General features: G+C 39.1%; 1 protein-coding gene across 2 annotated transcripts; it reads left to right on the top strand.

The window, feature by feature from the left end:
* The first annotated feature begins 7,877 nt into the window (after nt 1–7,877).
* eif5a2 (eukaryotic translation initiation factor 5A2) lies at nt 7,878–14,133 on the top strand. 2 transcript variants are annotated; one of them, XM_027008558.2, is made up of 5 exons: nt 7,878–7,940; nt 9,415–9,605; nt 9,978–10,082; nt 10,930–11,061; nt 11,186–14,133. In XM_027008558.2, exons 2-5 carry the CDS (start codon nt 9,438–9,440, stop codon nt 11,249–11,251), a joined length of 471 nt encoding a protein of 156 aa, XP_026864359.1. In that variant the 5' UTR covers nt 7,878–7,940; nt 9,415–9,437; the 3' UTR covers nt 11,252–14,133. The 2 variants fall into 2 exon arrangements, with proteins under 2 accessions (XP_026864359.1, XP_026864358.1); XM_027008557.2 differs by lacking the exon at nt 7,878–7,940 and adding an exon at nt 7,941–8,008.
* The last annotated feature ends 4,285 nt before the right edge of the window (nt 14,134–18,418 follow it).

Below are 18,418 nucleotides of genomic sequence, written 5' to 3'. Positions count from 1 at the left end.
TGACAGCTGGGTGAAAATTGTGGATAAAGTGGCGAATCATTTTTCTGAGGATTTTTGTATCCATGTTTGTTTATAGTTGCATCCTATGGATGTGCTGTCATGCATTTTTAGACATATGACCTGGATTATCATGTGGTTTGGGTCTTTCAACATCAGATACCCTTACCCAATTGACCCAGCCAGGGTTGATCAGACCTCATCTTATGTACCAGCAGAAATCACCCATATTTCTGCCTCCTTGATCCAAAGCAACATAGTGACCTTATCTGCAGCTTTAATGACAGATCTTATGCCTTTCCTTTTTATTTCATTAGGGTATTTCACAGTGAATGTCCCTTTACATCTCTACAGCCCACCTCCGCAGGATTACAGTGAGTTCACCAGCCTTGCCTTCTGCAATCTCTTACCAGCTCCTGGTACTTGGTGTACTTCTGGTCTTTGGCTGATAGTGCCGCTTACCGGTGTTGATGGCCATGACTAACACTGTCGGCAATTGTCTTGCCCACCTGGTCACGGTGCCAACACATCTCCAAGACTTCTTAGGCAGATGCTCACAAGGTGTTCCAGGGATTCTCTTCCTGCACACAGGATGTCTTGCTGTTTAAAGATTTGGAACTTTTGTAGCAGCTGATTTATTTTAGAGGTCCTGTGGTGAGTAGGGTAGATTGGTCTGGTATTACCTCTTGCAGTTGTATTTCAGAAGCTGACTTTGATAATGGCTCCTCTTGCATCTCTCCAAGCTTGGAACCTGTTTGCTGAACCTCTCTCCTGTTCCATGCATTTCATCCTGGCCTGATGTATCTATAGGCCTTGCAGGTTCTTGAAAACTTTGTCACTGATTAAGCTCATTAAGATTGCAAATTAAGCTTGTTGTTGTAATATCGATGCGTGGGTTGATAATCTTTTGTCCATCTTTCCAAGTTGTCTTTCCAGTGTCTTTTTCTGGCTGTCATTCAGTCTGCTCCTGTTCAGTCACTGTTAGGTCAGGTTTAAAGGATATAGATACATCCAATAGATGTATCTATATTGACATTTTTTTTATACTGGCATTAGGGTATTTCAGTGATGTGACCTGTGTTAATGAATAAGTGGCCAGTAACTGTAGGATTGTTGTTATATATTAATGCCATAAATAAATGTAAATGCCATAAATGTAAATGTAAAAATGCCATAAATGTATTGAGTTTTAGATGGAGTGAGATTGTGTTAGCATTCATTTTAGTGAATAACATTATATATTGTTTTACTTCCTCTATCATTCTAGTGTGGCTAGTATGGGTCAAAAGTGTTTACAGAACTCAGTAAGAAATCCATCAGGTCTGGCTCCGTTATTATAAGGCTTATGGTAAAGGACATTGTCATTGCCATTAAATTCTTCTCATCATTTTGGTTTATCATGAGTGTTGTTGTTACTGTATTGTTTTTCAGTAAATTGTGGCAGGCTAATATTATGAAATGTTTTGATATCTGATACTGGATTGTGGTTTAATGAATATAGCTTCTCAGAATTTTTTATAGAAATCACTGATGTATGTGTGATCTTTCCTGATGAGTGATTGCTGGGATAATTGCTTTTTCTTCATGGTGTTCAAGACTTGTTAGGAATTTTCCAGTTTTATTATTATATTCAAAGTTTTCATGTCTGTATCATTGTATGAAGGATTGTGTTTTCATATTTATAAGTTCCTTGTATTGCAATTTATGTTTACTTAACCCGTTCTAAGTAATCTCTGTGGGGTTTTCCAAAATTATCTGATTTAATTTACATTTGAGTTCTGTGTCTTTCTTATAAGTGTAGTAGAATATTAGCTTTCCCATTTTTCCATAGTAATATGCATGGAGATTTTATATATATATATATATATATATATATATATATATATATATATATAAATAATTCTATATATATATATATAATTCTATATATATAGTTCTATATATATATATAATTCTATATATATAGTTCTATATATAATTCTATATATATATATATATATATATATAAATTATATATATATATAAATTATATATATATATAAATTATATATATATATATTAATTTATATATATATAAATTATATATATATTAATTTATATATATATATACATATATTTATATTATTATATATATATAAATTATATATATAAATTATATATATATATATATAAATTTTATATATATATTATATGTGTATATATATATATATATATATATATATACATACATATTTATATTATTATATATATATATATATATATATATATATATATTATATATATACTATATATATATTTATATATATATATTTATATATATTTATATATATATATATTTATATATATATATATATATATATTTATATATATATATTTATATATATATATAATGATACGTACTATATATATATATATATATATATATATATATATATATATATATATATATATATATATATATATATATATATATATAAAAAGTTTTCAAATTCCTGGTCCTTATTACCTGAGGTCTGATTCATTCATTTGAGTGAAAGGAATGTGGCCACTGATATGGTAATGGGGTGCTACTTGATGTTTGATATGCTATGTATAATTCAATTGCAAAAAAAATGCAGGAGTTTGAGCAATGGAGTAATATAAAAATTCTTCACAAAAGGAGAGGTTTTTTTTTTTAGTCTGTCTCAAACCCCTGCCTTCCACCTGATTGGCACAGCATCCAACCCTCATCCCTCATCCTTCACCTTGCAGGTGGTGAACCTACATAATAGCTCCACATTGGATAAAAATCAGCACCTGCAAGTTTGAGGTCTGTCCCTTTACGGAGGAGCTTGTGTATCAAGATTTTTCATGAATAATTGAACAGGAATGTGTCATAAACTGATCAGTGGCTGCAGTGGTGAGGTCTCTGAATCAGTCTGTGATGGTGAAGCAGGAGCTTAGTCCTAAGATGAAGCTGATGGTTACTGGGTACTCTACATCCCAATCCTCACCTTTGGATGAGTAGAGCAGAGCTGATGTCCCTAAAAGAAAGAATGAGAAGTCTCCATCTGAAGCATTTAATGAAAAAAAAAAAACAAAAAAAAACCCCCACGAACATAAAAAAGTGCACTATTACAAACAAAAAGAGCCAGTGTAACATGAATGTACGACCTCGGTCATACAAACTAAACAGGCTTAAATAAAAAACATCATAACATAATAACCCCCCGGTGGTGTAGTTACTAATGTCCAACACACACCACTTGAGTGATGCATGGACAACATAAACAAGACATGTGACCAAATAAACCCTGGAATAACACAAACAAAAGTCCATGTGTGGTGCTGGCTGCTGGTAGATGTCAGCCAGGAGGGGGCTGCACAGTGACGGTACCCACCCACCACAAACATGGCAACATAAAACAAAGGAGGGAGCGCGAGGAAACGGCAGGCACCGATCTGGTGTCTTCCCATATCAGTGTAGCGCTCTACTGAACAGGACAAAAGGATCATGTCCCTCTGCATCCTTCATGATTCCTGTTGTCTCTGGAACACATCCATCGTCCCCTCTCGCAACACCTGTGCCCATTGCCAGACGAGATACAAGGTCCTAGCCCCAATCATCGGTGCTCCTTGTGACGTCCAGACTCCCTGCTGGTGCTTCCCCACTCGACGTTTCAACAGAAACCTATCACAGGACAAGATCTTTGATACCAATTGAGCTCTCTTTTGCCAACATGCATTTCCAGTGCTCTCGACTTATCTCCTCGGTACTGCTTGGAGCCCTCCACCACAGACTAAGCTCACTAATGGTGCTCCCCTCCTGTCGGCAGGCTCATCCATCTATGGAGCGACTGTCACCCCCCTCTTTGGTCCTCAAAGCCTTTCTCTGTCAACATAGTGCTCACCTGGCACTTCCTCTGTCGACAGCTCCTCCTATGACTGGCAACTGCCACTGCGCTTGAGCATGATAACACACACAAAGCGTAGCCATTACCACGCCTCTGAATAAGCCATCAGGGCTGATTAACCCAACCACACACTGGCCAGGTAGAATTCCATCGACCCCTAGAGGACCAACCCAGCTATTACTGGTCAATCATCATAGACAGCATGACTATGACATATCATATAAAGACAGCACAACTAATACAATTCATGTTTCATACACTATATTGCCAAAAGTATTCACTCATCTGCCTTCACACACATATGAACTTGAGTGACATCCCGATCCTAAACCATAGGGATTAAATATGATGTCAGCCCACTCTTTGCAACTATAACAGCTTCGACCCTTCTGGGAAGGCTTTCCACAAGGTTTAGGAGTGTGTTTATGGGAATTTCTGACCATTATTCCAGAAGCACATTTGTGAGTTCAGACACTGATGTTGGATGAGAAGGCTTGGCTTGCAGTCTCCACTTTAATTCATTCCAGAGGTGTTCTATTGGGATGAGGTCAGGACTCTTTGCAGGCCAGTCAAATTCTTCCACACCAAACTCGCTCATCCATGTCTTTATGGACCTTGCTTAGTGCACTGGTTTGCAGTCATGTTGAAACAGGAAGGGGCCATTATTATCCAAAATCTCTTGGTATGCTGAAGCATTCACAGTTCCTTTCACTGGAACTAAGTGACCAAGCCCAACTCCTGAAGAACAACCCCACACCATAATCCCCCCTACACCAAACTTTACATTTGGCACAATGCAGTCAGACAAGTACCATTCGCCTAGCAACTGCCAAACCCAGACTTGTCCATCGGATTTCCAGAAGAATTGTGAATCATCACTCCATAGAACATGTCTCCACTGCTCTAGAGTCCAGTTGCAGCGTGTTGTACACCACTGCATCCGACACTTTGCATTGTGCTTGGTGAGGCAGGGCTTGGATGCAGCTGCTCGGCCATGGAAACCCATTCCATGAAGCTCTCTACGCGCTGTTCTTGAGCTAATCTGAAGGCCACATGAAGTTTGGCCATCTGTAGCGATTGACTCTGCAGAAAGATGGTGACCTCTGCGCACTCTGCGCCTCAGCATCCACTGACCCTGCTCTGTCATTTTACATGGCCTACCACTTTGTGACTGAGTTGCTGTCACTCCCAAGCTCTTCCACTTTGTTATAATACCACTGACAGTTGACTGTGGAATAGTTAGTAGCAAGGAAATTTCATGACTGGACTTGTTGCACAGGTGGCATCCTATCACGGTACCATGGTGGAATTCACCGAGCTCCTGAGACCGACCCATTCTTTCACAAATGTTTGTAGAAGCAGTCTGCATGCCTAGGTGCTTGGTTTTATACACCCATGGCCATGGAAGTGATTGGAACACTTGAATTCAATGATTTGGATGGGTGAGTAAATACTTTTGGTAATATAGTGTACATTACACAGACAATGAATACAAGGATTGCACACCTAATACAATTTACAGAGAAATACCACATTTAGCAGACAACTATTGTAATTAACACCAGCACAGCATACTTCTAAGACATAACATAGAAACATGGTGATTAAACACATAACGGTTATCACAAACACACAAATGTCACAAAGCCACAGCAAGTTTGATAATAAAAGCAGTGCCACCCTCTTTGCTACACCTCACGGTCTAGAGTGCAATCACTCAGCAGGACACTGCCCCAGCAGAGAGCCTCGGGGAAGACTGTACTGTCTTGCTTGGTTTCCAGGTCCACTGAAACACAGAGACAGAGAGAGAGACCAACACCAACACAGGCGGTAGGCCAAGGGGGAAAATAGAGAAGAAAAAAAAACAAAAAAAACAAACAAAAAAAACACAAACAAGAGAGACTTCTGCATCCAAAATGGTTGGTCATTCTGTCACAAGCATAGAACGTGACAAATAAAAGAAAGAGATGCAGCCACAAGTCTCCAACTGAAGTGCACTAATATTAATGATCATGTAGTTACCTAACCGAGCCTCAATCTCAAGATGAGACATCTCAACATGAGACCGCAACATCAGTCCAGGGAAAGTCCATGAAGAGCCAAATGGCTACTAAATCATAAAGAATAAAGTGTACTCAGGAGTAGTACAAGGATGTAATCTGGTCTTACTACTACGTTGTTGAGAATAACACAGATGGTGTGGTGGTTAAGGGCACATACACAGTTTGGCATGGACGAAATACAAACACGCATCTGTCCATAGATGCAAAACAAGCTCACAACCACAGGAAGTGGATCATCAATGAAAATAAGCTCACTGACACCAAGCTTGAGCACCACACCAATGCACCACACCAGCTGGAGAGGCTAAAGAACGTGACATTAAACCCAGAGAGGAATCTGCATGGAAGATGAGGATTCAGAACAAAATCAATAAGCATCAGAAGAATCTCTCCATCCATAGCGAACTAAAGAAAGGAATCAAAAGCAAAACAAGTACACACCTAGGCTATGCTCACATTTTGCCAAGCAAAATGCAGAGCATCAGTGAACTTAAGCAATAAAAATGATGCTTCAGGCCAAGACTCAGTGACTGAGGAGGTTCATGAAGTATCTGAGCAGTTCTGACAGAACAAGCTCTTTGGTGAGGACAGTAAGAAGTTCTACTGCAAGCTCAATGGTCAGAATGATTATGATGAACCCATAAATTGAGCCATCAGAGATCCAAGTAGCAGCCCCAAATTGTTGACATTTTCACCACTTTCCTTCTTTCGAAAGGCAAGGACACAAAGGACCCTAAGAACTTTTTGTGATGACATCAAAATGGAGATTGGCTTGGACAAGTGTGCCTCTGTTACCTTTAAATGTGGCAAACTAGTGAAGAGCCAAAATATCCAGCTGGACAACAAAGCAGTTATACAGAGTCTGGACATGCTCGACACCTATCAATACCTTGGCATCGAGAAGCGATGGTGTCCAACATACAAAGATGAAGGAGAAGATCGCTCGAGAATACAACTGCCTGGTCCTCAGGTAGGAGCTGAATTCGCACAACAAAACTGCCGCAATCAACATTTTGGCTGTGCCAGTTTGGCTGTACAGACCAAAAGGACGTCTTAAAGCAGCAAGTCAACAGCAAGTGTAGAATGTGCAACAAGGCCAAGGAGACCATCAGTCATATTGTTGCCAGCAGCACAGTTCTGGCTGCTTCCACGCTTCCAATGCCTGTGAGGTGCATAAAATTACACTCATGGAGACCATGCGCAGAAAGGTACTGAGCTAAAGCCTTATGTTCTAGCTCAAAGCCACCAGCAAAAGGCAAGAAACTTGGGGGTAGATTTGGTTCCCTCCAATGTTCAGTTCATGGCTACGGCCTTGATAAAATCCTACAATTTTTCATTAAAAGACAAACATTTAATTTATTAGAGAAAATGTGTTTGTTAGTGAAGATTATAAAAGTTAAACCCTGATTTTTAAGCCTTTGAAACATTACATAAAAACATTAGGACCTAACTACTCACCATGAAGAACACGCAGGCAGTCTCTTTTCCTGGTCTAAAATTCAGGGGTGTAGCTCTGCATTTGAACTAAAATGCTTTGTGCTTCGATAGTAACATGAAAACGAGGGACAGCATTTTAAGTGTTTTTATTATTTAAAAATTAATAAGTACATTAACATATGTATAAATTATTAGTACATGTAAATCGTTCAACTTTCATTTTAACAGGATTTGCAAAGATGTTCTGCTGAAAAAAAAAAATCTTTTACACATTATTTTCATAAGTTGAAATGTAGAGATCACTGTTGAAATTGATTGGTCCTTGTAAATTCCTAAAGTGTGAATACTCCATTTATTTTTTTTATTTGCCTGTTTATTTACTGTTGGAGCGCAGTTTTAACTAATTCGGCCAAATTTTCCACTTAAGCGCAGGGCTTTTGTCCTTTTCTTTACTGATTTAACAATACCGGAAATGTAGCCCCTCCCCTCCAAGACTATGCTGCAGTAGAAGTCTTTGCGCGTGCGCTTATCATCCCCCTTTTGTTGGAAGGTAAGGTTTGGCATAATTGCATGCTTTCTTGTATAGTTTTGGGACGATGCTTTTATAGTATATCTCTGGTAAGTTATCTGGGTATAGCTTACGTACAAGTCGTGCGTAAGAATATACAAGTTTTAGTTTCGTTGCACTACAACAAAAGCGACACTTACCTAGGCAGGGAGACAGGGTGTGGGATCGTTTTCATTTGGTTTGTCCCTTTGCTAATATGTATCGGGGAGGCATAAGTTTTTGCCTGAGCAGTTTTAGCTGGTTGGTTGAGCTTAAATATCAAGCCGTTTAAACATTGGCTAGCGAATTGCCTTGAAACCCATTAAACATCAGAAATTACAACTGCAGCGGCGTCTCAAGTCTGCATAGCTAGCAAAATGCGGCACCATATGTTGAAAGAAGTTTCGATAAAGTACAGCTTTGGCTAATCCATAAAGTTGTAAGCATGTTGAAAAGAACTAGGTTAGCAAGGTAGCTGTTAGACTTCTTATTTACTAGTTAGTATGCAAGCTATCGCTAGCTGTCTGAATATTTGCTAATGGTTTAGTTGGTTAATTTTTTATTACCCGTTAGCTTTACTAGCTAGCTAGCTAGCATCTAGAGTTAACCTAGCTAGCATTAGCTAAGTCATATTAAGTGTCGAGGTTCAGTTAATTGTCAGTTGAAGTACCCAGCTGGCAAGTGGATTTGTTCCGCTAGTAAATACTATTTGTTTCCCAACTTAAAGGCTTTATAAATTGAGCTGTCTCGTAACACCGTTGCGAACCTGAAGGCCCGGCACAGCCGGCCTAGCTACCGGTGCTCAGTGTAGCTAACTAGCTAACGTGAACTGTAACAGTTTTAGCTTCGTAGGATAGCTTGGTTAGCTAGATAAGATTCTCTTGTAATTGATTGCACTTTTGTTTTATTGACAGCCTTGCTAATTACGTTTCGCAGCCTTAAAAGAGATCACCTAGTGGAAGTTGCCTGGCTGTATATATTTGCAATTTAAGTCTATAAAGAGAAGCTAATCGAAGCTTTGGGTTGCAGTAGTTAGCTAACTGGCTAGCGTTAGCAAAGTTGAAAATCTTTCTGACCAGTTAAACAAGTTGTTCCTAGTCCATTTAAAAAGGCAGTTTCAGGTGTCTTCGTTAACCGAGCTATAGATGATACAGTTGCCACGTCGGCTGTTTTGCCAGTTGACATGCGTGAATATAATTTTAAATCAAACAGGTTCTCGTAGATGTCTAAAATATAGCTAGTTAGCTAGCGTAGCTACGATTAATTTGGGAGGTCTTACATTTTCAGGCTGCAGGAAAATTTAACTAGGTTGTTCAAGTAGCACAATTAAATTGATTTGCATAGCCTACGTCTGGCGCGTTTCGATTGGTGTGGTTGGAGATTATTTAAAACAGCTGATTTAGCTACATATTTGGGTAATAGTCAAATATGTTTAGCCGAGGGTGTTTAATAAATATGCAATTGCTTCATTTTTTAGAACCTTCCGTGACCAAACCTATCATGGCAGATCCTGATATTGATTTCGCCAGTGGAGATGCAGGGGCTTCCTTAACGTACCCGATGCAGTGCAGTGCTCTGCGGAAGAACGGCCACGTAGTGCTCAAGGGACGTCCCTGCAAGATTGTGGAGATGTCCACCTCCAAAACTGGGAAACATGGTCATGCAAAGGTAAAGAACAGGGCAGATGGATCATTTACAGCTTTGCTGGTTAAACATAGTTAAACATCTCTCAAACATGGTTTTGCTTGAGCACAATGTATTTTAACTTAGTGGTAAAAATTCCAGCTGATAGTTTGTGCAAATACAGTGCAAGCATATTATACAGGTTTTTTTGTCTATAAGGAACCCCCTCCCCCCCCCCCCCCCAAAAAAATCCTCACCTCTTAATGGACATATAAACATGTTTTATGGATTTAATTTTTTCCTACTACCTTATGTTTTTATAGTGTGTGTAGTCTTCATGTTCACTGCTTGTTCATGATTTAATGCTTGTATGTATTGGTAAAAAATAGATTTTAACATGGGCATTATGATATTTAGGTTCACTTGGTTGGAATTGACATATTCACTGGAAAAAAGAATGAAGATATTTGTCCCTCCACTCACAACATGGATGTTCCCAACATCAAAAGGCTTGACTATCAGGTAAGTTGAGATCTTTTGGTAAGGGTTATCACTTGATTAGTACTGCAAGAAACTACTGCAGTTAGGATTCATGTACAGATGTTTCAGCAATGGGTAGGGTTTTATGCATAAAGTTTATAAGCACACAATGTAGTCATTTATAAAGCTTTATATTTGTATATCTTTATTAGGGTTTCAGTTAGCTACTGCTTCCACAGCAGCTATTGTCCCAGGGCTCCACATCCAACAAATCATTCAAAAACAAGCAACAGAAATGATGGGAATAAAAAAGGAAAAAGATTAAGAATTTTATAGTACCTACAAAATGTAATTCCTAATATAATAAAGTTTAACAGACTTTGACAGATTAATTTTAGTGACGCACTAATGAGGTTTGTAAGTATAAAGTGCTTCTGATCATAACAAGAGTACCCATTATCAATCACCTGTTCTTGGTGAGTATTGTGTGCAGACACTATCTGTGTCAAGCTCGGTTTCACGGAGTGATTCACTTCAAGGGCTATTTACAGGTAGTTTTGGTAGTAGTTTGTTTGTTTGGTTGGTTGGTTGTTCATTAAATGGTTGAATCTACTGCAGATCCCCCTCACTGCTGAATCCTTCTTGATGTGTAGAACTGTGAAGTAGTACATTGAACTAATGATTTTGTCAGTGCTGCTTCTTTTACATAATAGTAACTGTTACAGATTTATTTTTATCATCATAATGCATTTAAACAGCTGTGTTTAGGCTTCTGCGTATCATTGTTATGGACTTATTCCAAGTCACTAATGTTTCCAGGATGCTGGGAGTCTTTGGTTGTTCTACCTGTTGCCCTGCTGTGGTGGAATAACATGTACCTTTGTCACAGCTGGTTGGTGTCTGTGACGGATACCTTTCCCTGATGAAGGACAATGGGGATGTGCGGGAGGATCTCCGCCTGCCTGAGGGAGACCTTGGCAAGGAGATAGAGAGCAAGTTTGAGGCTGGGGAGGAGATGCTGGCAAGTTTTCTCCTTCTACTCTATCACAAACATTTGGCCGTTATCTTTAACCATCAATATGCATTGTTTTTTTTTTTTGCTTGACTTTATTGAATCAATGTGCCCCTTCTTTTACCACTTTCAGATCTCTGTGCTGTCTGCCATGGGTGAAGAGTGTGCTGTTGCAATCAAGGCAATGACCTCAAAGTAAACAGGAGCAGGCTGGCTGAGACCTCCACCACAGATCTCACATTATGGTTCCAAATGTCACCAAAGCAATCAAGTTATGGCCTTTACCAAGAACCTCAAATTGTTTCAGTTTAGCCATGCTGGACAACGATGACTTTTTTTTTTTCCCCTTTTCTTTTATTTAAAATCTGGTCTCTTAGGGTGATGGCCAATTTGTGTTCTTCTAAATAATTTAGGAACCCCCCCCCCCCCCATCTTTTTCTCTCTTGTTCCATTTTTTCTGGTTTTGTTCTATTTCCTTGCTTCCATATTTCAGATTTTCTATTGAACATTCCTTTGGAGGATGAGCATTTTTTAATACTATTGAGTTTTTCTAGTTCCTCTAAAAAAAAAAAGTTAGTTGGCATGTTTAGTCATCGTGTGTGTGTCTTTGTGAGGTCATGCACTTGGGTTTTGGGACTAACCTTGCCCATTCCAGCTGTGAGCCGAATTGGAGTGCAGCACAGTTAGTGAGGGGGGCAGACTGGTCCCTCTCCTTACACTGCAACAAATTTGAATGCTTTCCTTCATCTGCCTTAAACTGATAAATCCACTAACAGACATAGACAACCTTATGGCCATGTGAAATTGTCTTTTTCTTTTAGGAAATATTACATTGGTGGCTGGCATTTGGCAAATTTATAAATGTGTCAACTGCCTTCACTGAGCAAGCTATCCAAATGTTGCTCTCACACCGTCCTGTGGTGTAGAGGACTGGGTGTCACCCTGCAAGAGAAATGGCATTTAATTTACATCTTATTTTCACATGAGGACTTTACCAGACTATACATTAAAGTTCAATATAAAAAGTGAACTTTTTGGTTTAAAACACCTTTTTAATAGCTTTTCTTATAGTGAATTGGAGCACTGTTTCATTGTGTCTAGAGGCACATGCCTGCTGTTCTTCGGCACGTATCTCTTGTGGCATGGTGTGTAGGAAGTACTTGCTGCTCTGCCCCACCACCTACACCCCAGTCAGGCTGTGTTGGGCTTTTTCAGCTTGCAGAGCATCTGTGCAGCCCACATCTATTCCACATCAACCACAATGGTTTGGACTGTTCTTCACTGTAGATCCTTTCCAGTTATGCTGGCAGTTCGTGTTTGCAGTCAGGAAGCTTTGTTAGCTGTGGACGGTGCACATAGGACCACTACACTAGTAGTCTTCCCTAAGCCATATTTCGGTGTCCTGAATGCTACAGCAGTTGTGGACAGGCATATGACAAGAGCTTGGTGCATGAGTTTCCGGGCTGGTTTTGCTCTGATAGATGACATGCTGGACCTAGTTCACTCTTAAAGCCACATATTTGCTCAACCTGACCAACTGTTCCTTTTGTTCTAAGCACTTCATGAGTCTTATTTGACTGAATTTTTATTGCTTTTTTTCGATTTTTATCTGAAAAATGAATGTGCTGATGTATTATTTGTGAACAGTGTTCAGTTGCTGGGAATACAAGTATTAAATAACGTTTATACAAGCACACACACACACAGATTTATGACACCTTTACTCTGTGTCCTGTAAAGTTGCAGATGTATTAACTGTTGTACCATCTGAATTTATAATTTTCTGAGCATCTCAATGTGTGATGTTTCCCTGTTTTGTGTTTCAGCGACAAACAAATCAAGGTACATGTATGTGGTAAACTAAACATTGTGTGTTCGAACTGAAATGGCACGGAGGACTCTAACACTTGGCTTTTTTTCTTTCTCTGCCTTTCATGTTGCGCATAATTGTTCTTCATAAAGAATATCTCATGTTCAGTTTCCTTTTTCCTGGCCTCAGAAGTCTATTGCAATTTTTTCCCTATTGAAAAGCTACCTGAGTAATTATTTGCTTGGCTGTCGGGAAGGAGGGGTAGTGGGTTACCAGTCATTAACGAGTCTTTAAATCCCCTGTCTTGTATTTTCTGAAGGTTGGATGCATTTGTGTTGGTTGTGCATGCTCATATAGAGGCCGAACCTGTATACTAAAGGGCTTTCAGGACGCAGTGTTTCATGACATCAAGCAGTCAGCCGTGTTGGGTAGATGTTTCGGACTAGTCTCATGAAGACGGTCTTAATCTTGCCTTGATATTCTTTTAGTTTCAAATATATTTAGCTCTTTTGATACCTGAGCGAATGATGAGGGGGTGGGTGGGTGTGTGTTCTTGTCTGATTTCCCAAGGCTTGTGTTTTTGTTTTTAAATTTGGGAAAATGGTTATATTCCTGTGTTTATGATTGTTGTTAGGTTGTGGTCAACACAAAACTTTCTAAAAGATTTAAGCAACATTGCCCAAATGTGTTCTGTCACATACACAAGACCTCTGCTAGTCACCCAGCTGTCAGAGTTTGTGTGGTTTTGTTGGAGTATACATAATGAGTAGCTTATATGATACAACATTGTGCAAGCTGTATTAAAGTAGAGGCTGAAACTTAATTTGGACTCCTTAAATCATTTTTAATAGCTTCTTAATGAATGTTGTCAGGGAACATGGCTTCCTAGTTCAGTCATAACTGCTTTACCTTATTCTCATTACAGATAAGGTGGTTTAGTGTTAAATGGTTGGGTTTGCAGCCAGTGAAGTGAAAAAGAACAGTGGCATTAGACAGTATAGATGTTTAACCAACCAACTTCAAGTTGAAAGTAAGGAATTATTGAAGGTGTTGCTGACCATGGTGCTGAACTATCTTAGGTGGTGTCTCAGGTTTATACTCATCAGTGGAATATGACATGCAGGACCTTACTTTTTCTCCACTGGCTTTGTTTTGAATGAGAATATGGCTAAGAAAAGATGATTTGCTGTGGTTGTCCTTTCTGTGTCAGTTGGGCTTGCACATTGAGTCTGACCATCTAGTTGTGTAGAATTAGGGAAATATGCATAGTATCTCAAATTATAGTAAGGTACACTTAAAATAGCAAACAGCTTTGCTTGAGAGTGAATATGCATGCTAAGCCACCTCCATCCCTTTCTTTTCAACTAGCATGTCCACCTTTTGGCTTTACTTCATTCCCTCTAGTGGTGTGATGGCTGGCAGGCTCTTCTGGCAGCAGGTCAGCTGTTACCATCTGATAGGTGAAGTAACTTAAAAGACCAACTGAAAATGATAGAGATGTACTCAATATACTGCTGGTAATTGCCTATAAAATGTTTAGTAAACAGCTGTTTCAGTTGTTGACAGGGGTGTAAATAAATAGCAATAAATTTACTGAAAAAACATCTGTATGTTTCTCTCAAACCTGCTTGTGTCGTGCAGTTGTTTGCACACATGGTTTTGTGTTTTATAGATATACTTCTAATCACTACATTTATAGGTATTAATGTGGGAAGCTGCATGTCTAGTAGTAGGCCAAAGCCAGGTTATTTGGCAGTTTTTTTCACATTTCAATAACCATAAAATGCATTGGAGCTTTAAAAATGACATAAAGACCTTGGTTTTGTATATCAAATAATTTGCATCATTATCTTGTGCAGTATCATTTTCATTGCAACCATGTAACAATGATCATAAAATTGGATGTTTTGATTTAGGGTTTTAGGGCTTTGCCTGCAATGGCAGTCCTCTGAGAAGTCAATGGGTGTCCCATTAACCACATGAGAAAATCACTTACTGAGTTTTGATTCATAGCATGTACCTCTTGTGCGTTCAAACAGCTGTAAATTTAGTAAGTGTTTACTTAGAAATGTTTCCATTTTTATTATTAGCTTCCTTGATGACTGATTTTGTCTATAAAAAAAACTTGACATGATGCGATTGCCCTGAGGACCTTTGTATGTGTTCCTGCCCAGATTTTGACCATAAAGTTTTGAATCATTCACAAGCAGCAATTAGCAAATGTACACAGTTATGGCAGTTTGGCCTGATTGAAACTCCTTATTCAGTACATCTTACTGAAATGGACTGGAACTTTAATCAGCACACTCAGCCATTGACTAGATTTATAGAACTTGGCATAAGTTCAAACTTAAAGCAGTGTAGGTTTAATAATTATTTAGGGGGGGGCCCTCAAAGTTTCACATTTTTTCCTTGTTTTACTTTTTCCCTGCAAATCTCTGTGGCACTGTATACTTATATACTGATGTCAAACTTCAACCCAACTCCTAATCTTAATCATAGTTTAAAAAGGTAATATCTGATAAACTGGTCTCAGAGTGTAATACTAATGCTTCATAAGATTGAACCAGGAATGCCCAGAAAAAAACACACACAATCGTAGTTTAAAAACTGAATAATGCAAAAAACACGTCAAATAATGTTTTTAATCACTTAGTCATGCCAGGCTATCAGCCACTAACTGCTTATTCATGCTATCAGGTACCAACCCCTTAGCCATGCCATTCTAATATGAATCTTGTAAAAGCAAGGGCAGGGAGAAGTAGTTTTATCAATCAGTTGAAGTGGAATATTTGCTTCACTGTATTTTTAACTAAGAAATATTAAATGATTCTGTTTTAAATGCTTCTAATTTCTCTCACATTAAAGGATAATTGGACTCTGGAGAGAGCTGAGACATTTTTGTTCCTTTCTCTCAGAGAAAGTGATGAACAGCAGTCTAACTGACAATCTAGCATTCTGGCATGTACTGTTGTGCAATGATGCCTATTCATCATTATTAACTTAAACACTGTTCCTGTGTGCAGTAGCTAAGATGGAGAGTTCCCCTCCATCTCAGAGTCCTGCCCCGAGGGAGTGACCTAGAAATGAGTGGGAGGAGGGGGCGGTGGCTTTGGGGGGGTGGGGGTGGTTTGCTTGGAAGAGCCAGGGTGATGTCAGGCTGCAGGAACAGCCTCACATGCCTCATTAGACCCAGCCAGGCCCTGGCTACATGCCCAGAGTCCCCAGCAGGTATGGGTATGTCAGGTCAGAGACACACAAACAAGCACATGCCTGAAGAAGAACTGAACGGAAAGGCAAGCCATGGGGGAAGGGTAGCATGAGGAAGCAGAGGTGCTGAATGTTCCCTAGCAGTTTTCCAGTGTGACGTGGTAGTTGTCGTGTCAGTTGGGTTCCTCTTGGGGTGCGGTGGCTGAGGAATAGGTGCTCATTCACTGGCCGTGTTTTCAAATGTGTACAAGAGTTGCAATGGCTGATTATTAATGTGTCTTAATAGCAACAGAGGAGCAACCAATGTCATGTGCTTCTCCTTCCATCTGTCACTGAAGACAATAACCCTAAATAAGGCAGACTAAAGAACTCCTTTATAGATGTGTGGTAGGTTTAGTTATAAAGATATTTCCTCAAAAAAAAATTTTTTTAAAAGGCAGTGCAGAGTGAGTGGTTATATTGGTAGTGGTTTGCCTTTTATTACCACAGAGATTACCAGGCCAGGTCAAGCAAGTGAATGGTGCCAAAATTGGTCACAAGCATTAAATTGGCAATGCACTGATGTTTCTGCTGGTGTTCTGAAAAGTACATTATTTTAAATGGAATGAATTTAATAGTTTAAATTAATTTATTCAGCAGAATTTATTAAGCCCCGGTTATATTATTAGTGGATATTCAGTGCACCACTTGAAATGCACTTCAAAGTGCTCAAAAAGCACTAGATGGCAGTAGAACATAGCAAGCATGTGAGTTTTTGATCATACAGTGGGGATGTTTATGAAGTGCTTCTTCTTATTATTCTTCTTGTTGCTCTTATATAGATCTGTTCTGCAGGAGCTGTAGGAGTTTCCATTTATATGTTGAGTTTAGAACAATAGTTTCTAGTCTGGCAGAGTATTTTGATCTATGGCCTCAGAAATTGTTCAGGACCTTGCCTTTGTTTTTGAAGAAGCTAAAAGGTTTTCAGTTTTGTTTTGTTTTTTCAAATTCTGTGAAACCATTCCTGCATTCACAGGGCAGTGGGTACATAAACTTTGTTTGCACCTTAATATGTTTCAGATGTTTCAGTTTTGTATCAGTTGAAAATGGTTAAACCAGGACAGTTTCATGGGTCCCCACAGTGTACATGAACAGCTGCTGGACAGAGCATGCATTGAGGTCTTCCACTGTCAATTGGCAGTGGGACATGGGTTATCCACTAGCATGGACTACCAGTGGATACACACTGCAGGTGGTCATGACTCATTTGAAAGTTTCTTTCATCTATTATTCTGTAAGTCATGTTTGCACCATCTTTCATTGTAACTGTTCTGAGGTTTGGGAGCCATGACACTAAACAATGTGCCACCCACAGAAAAGTCTCCACACAAATCTGTCATTGGCTCAATAATGAGGTGAACATATTCTGTTTCATGTAATGGCATATGAATGCTGGAAGAAAATCATTTCTGGGAACTGAATTGTTGCAGAATACAAAATGCAAACTATAAAATGTGTAACAATATAAAATAGTAAATGTTTGTATGTAGGGTCCTTTGCTTAATGGATTTGTATTGGCCTGTGGTGCATATTCATGATTGTACATATGTATGATTGTTATGGTAGCTGTTCTTATTATGGAGGATTGCTCTTTTTTTACTTTCGTTTTTAATTTAAATGTCTCCCTCTTTTTTGTACCAATGCAGGTGTAGGAGCAATGACATTAACCTTGATCCCATTCTTCGGACCACCTTTTTTCTACTGAGCTTCTGGTCAGCAACCTTCCACCCCAGTTTTGGGCTGGGGTCCTAATGGTAAAGCAAGGAGATTATTTGTTTTCCAGGAAATGAGGACAGCCTCTGAATGAGGGTGAAGTGAACTGAAACCCTCCAGCCTTCCCAGCATGTAGTTCCTGTGCTGTGTTTTTCCTTTCATGAGGGCCACAGAGATGAGTCACTTTGTTCTCCAGCCTTCAGTTCTGACTCTAGCCACTCTGCAGGACCGAGGTTTGAAGCATTTGTAAAGTTAGTTAATCACGCCTTTCTCAAACTCACTGGCTCTTTACAGCATCGTTCAAACAGAACAAAAAGGACATAAAACTGACATGATGATGAGCATCTGGTGGGAAAACTGTAGTAGGTTTATGCACAGTACAATGGGAGAAGATTCCAACCACATCAACATAACTGTTAATCAACAATGACAGGACAGAGAGAGAAAGATAGCACTTTTGTTTTGAGTGTATGTGTCCATGTGACTGTGTGTGATTTAAAGGATGAAATGAACATGATGCCGTGGGGAGTCTGTGGGAGTAAATTCTGAAATTTGGGAGCCATAACACTAAACAATCTGCCACCCACAGAAGAG

Source organism: Electrophorus electricus, chromosome 15 (genome assembly GCF_013358815.1).
Source record: "Electrophorus electricus isolate fEleEle1 chromosome 15, fEleEle1.pri, whole genome shotgun sequence".
NCBI classification, from domain to species: domain Eukaryota; kingdom Metazoa; phylum Chordata; class Actinopteri; order Gymnotiformes; family Gymnotidae; genus Electrophorus; species Electrophorus electricus.
Note: the sequence above shows the minus strand (reverse complement) of the source record. Positions and strands in the feature narration are given on the sequence as shown.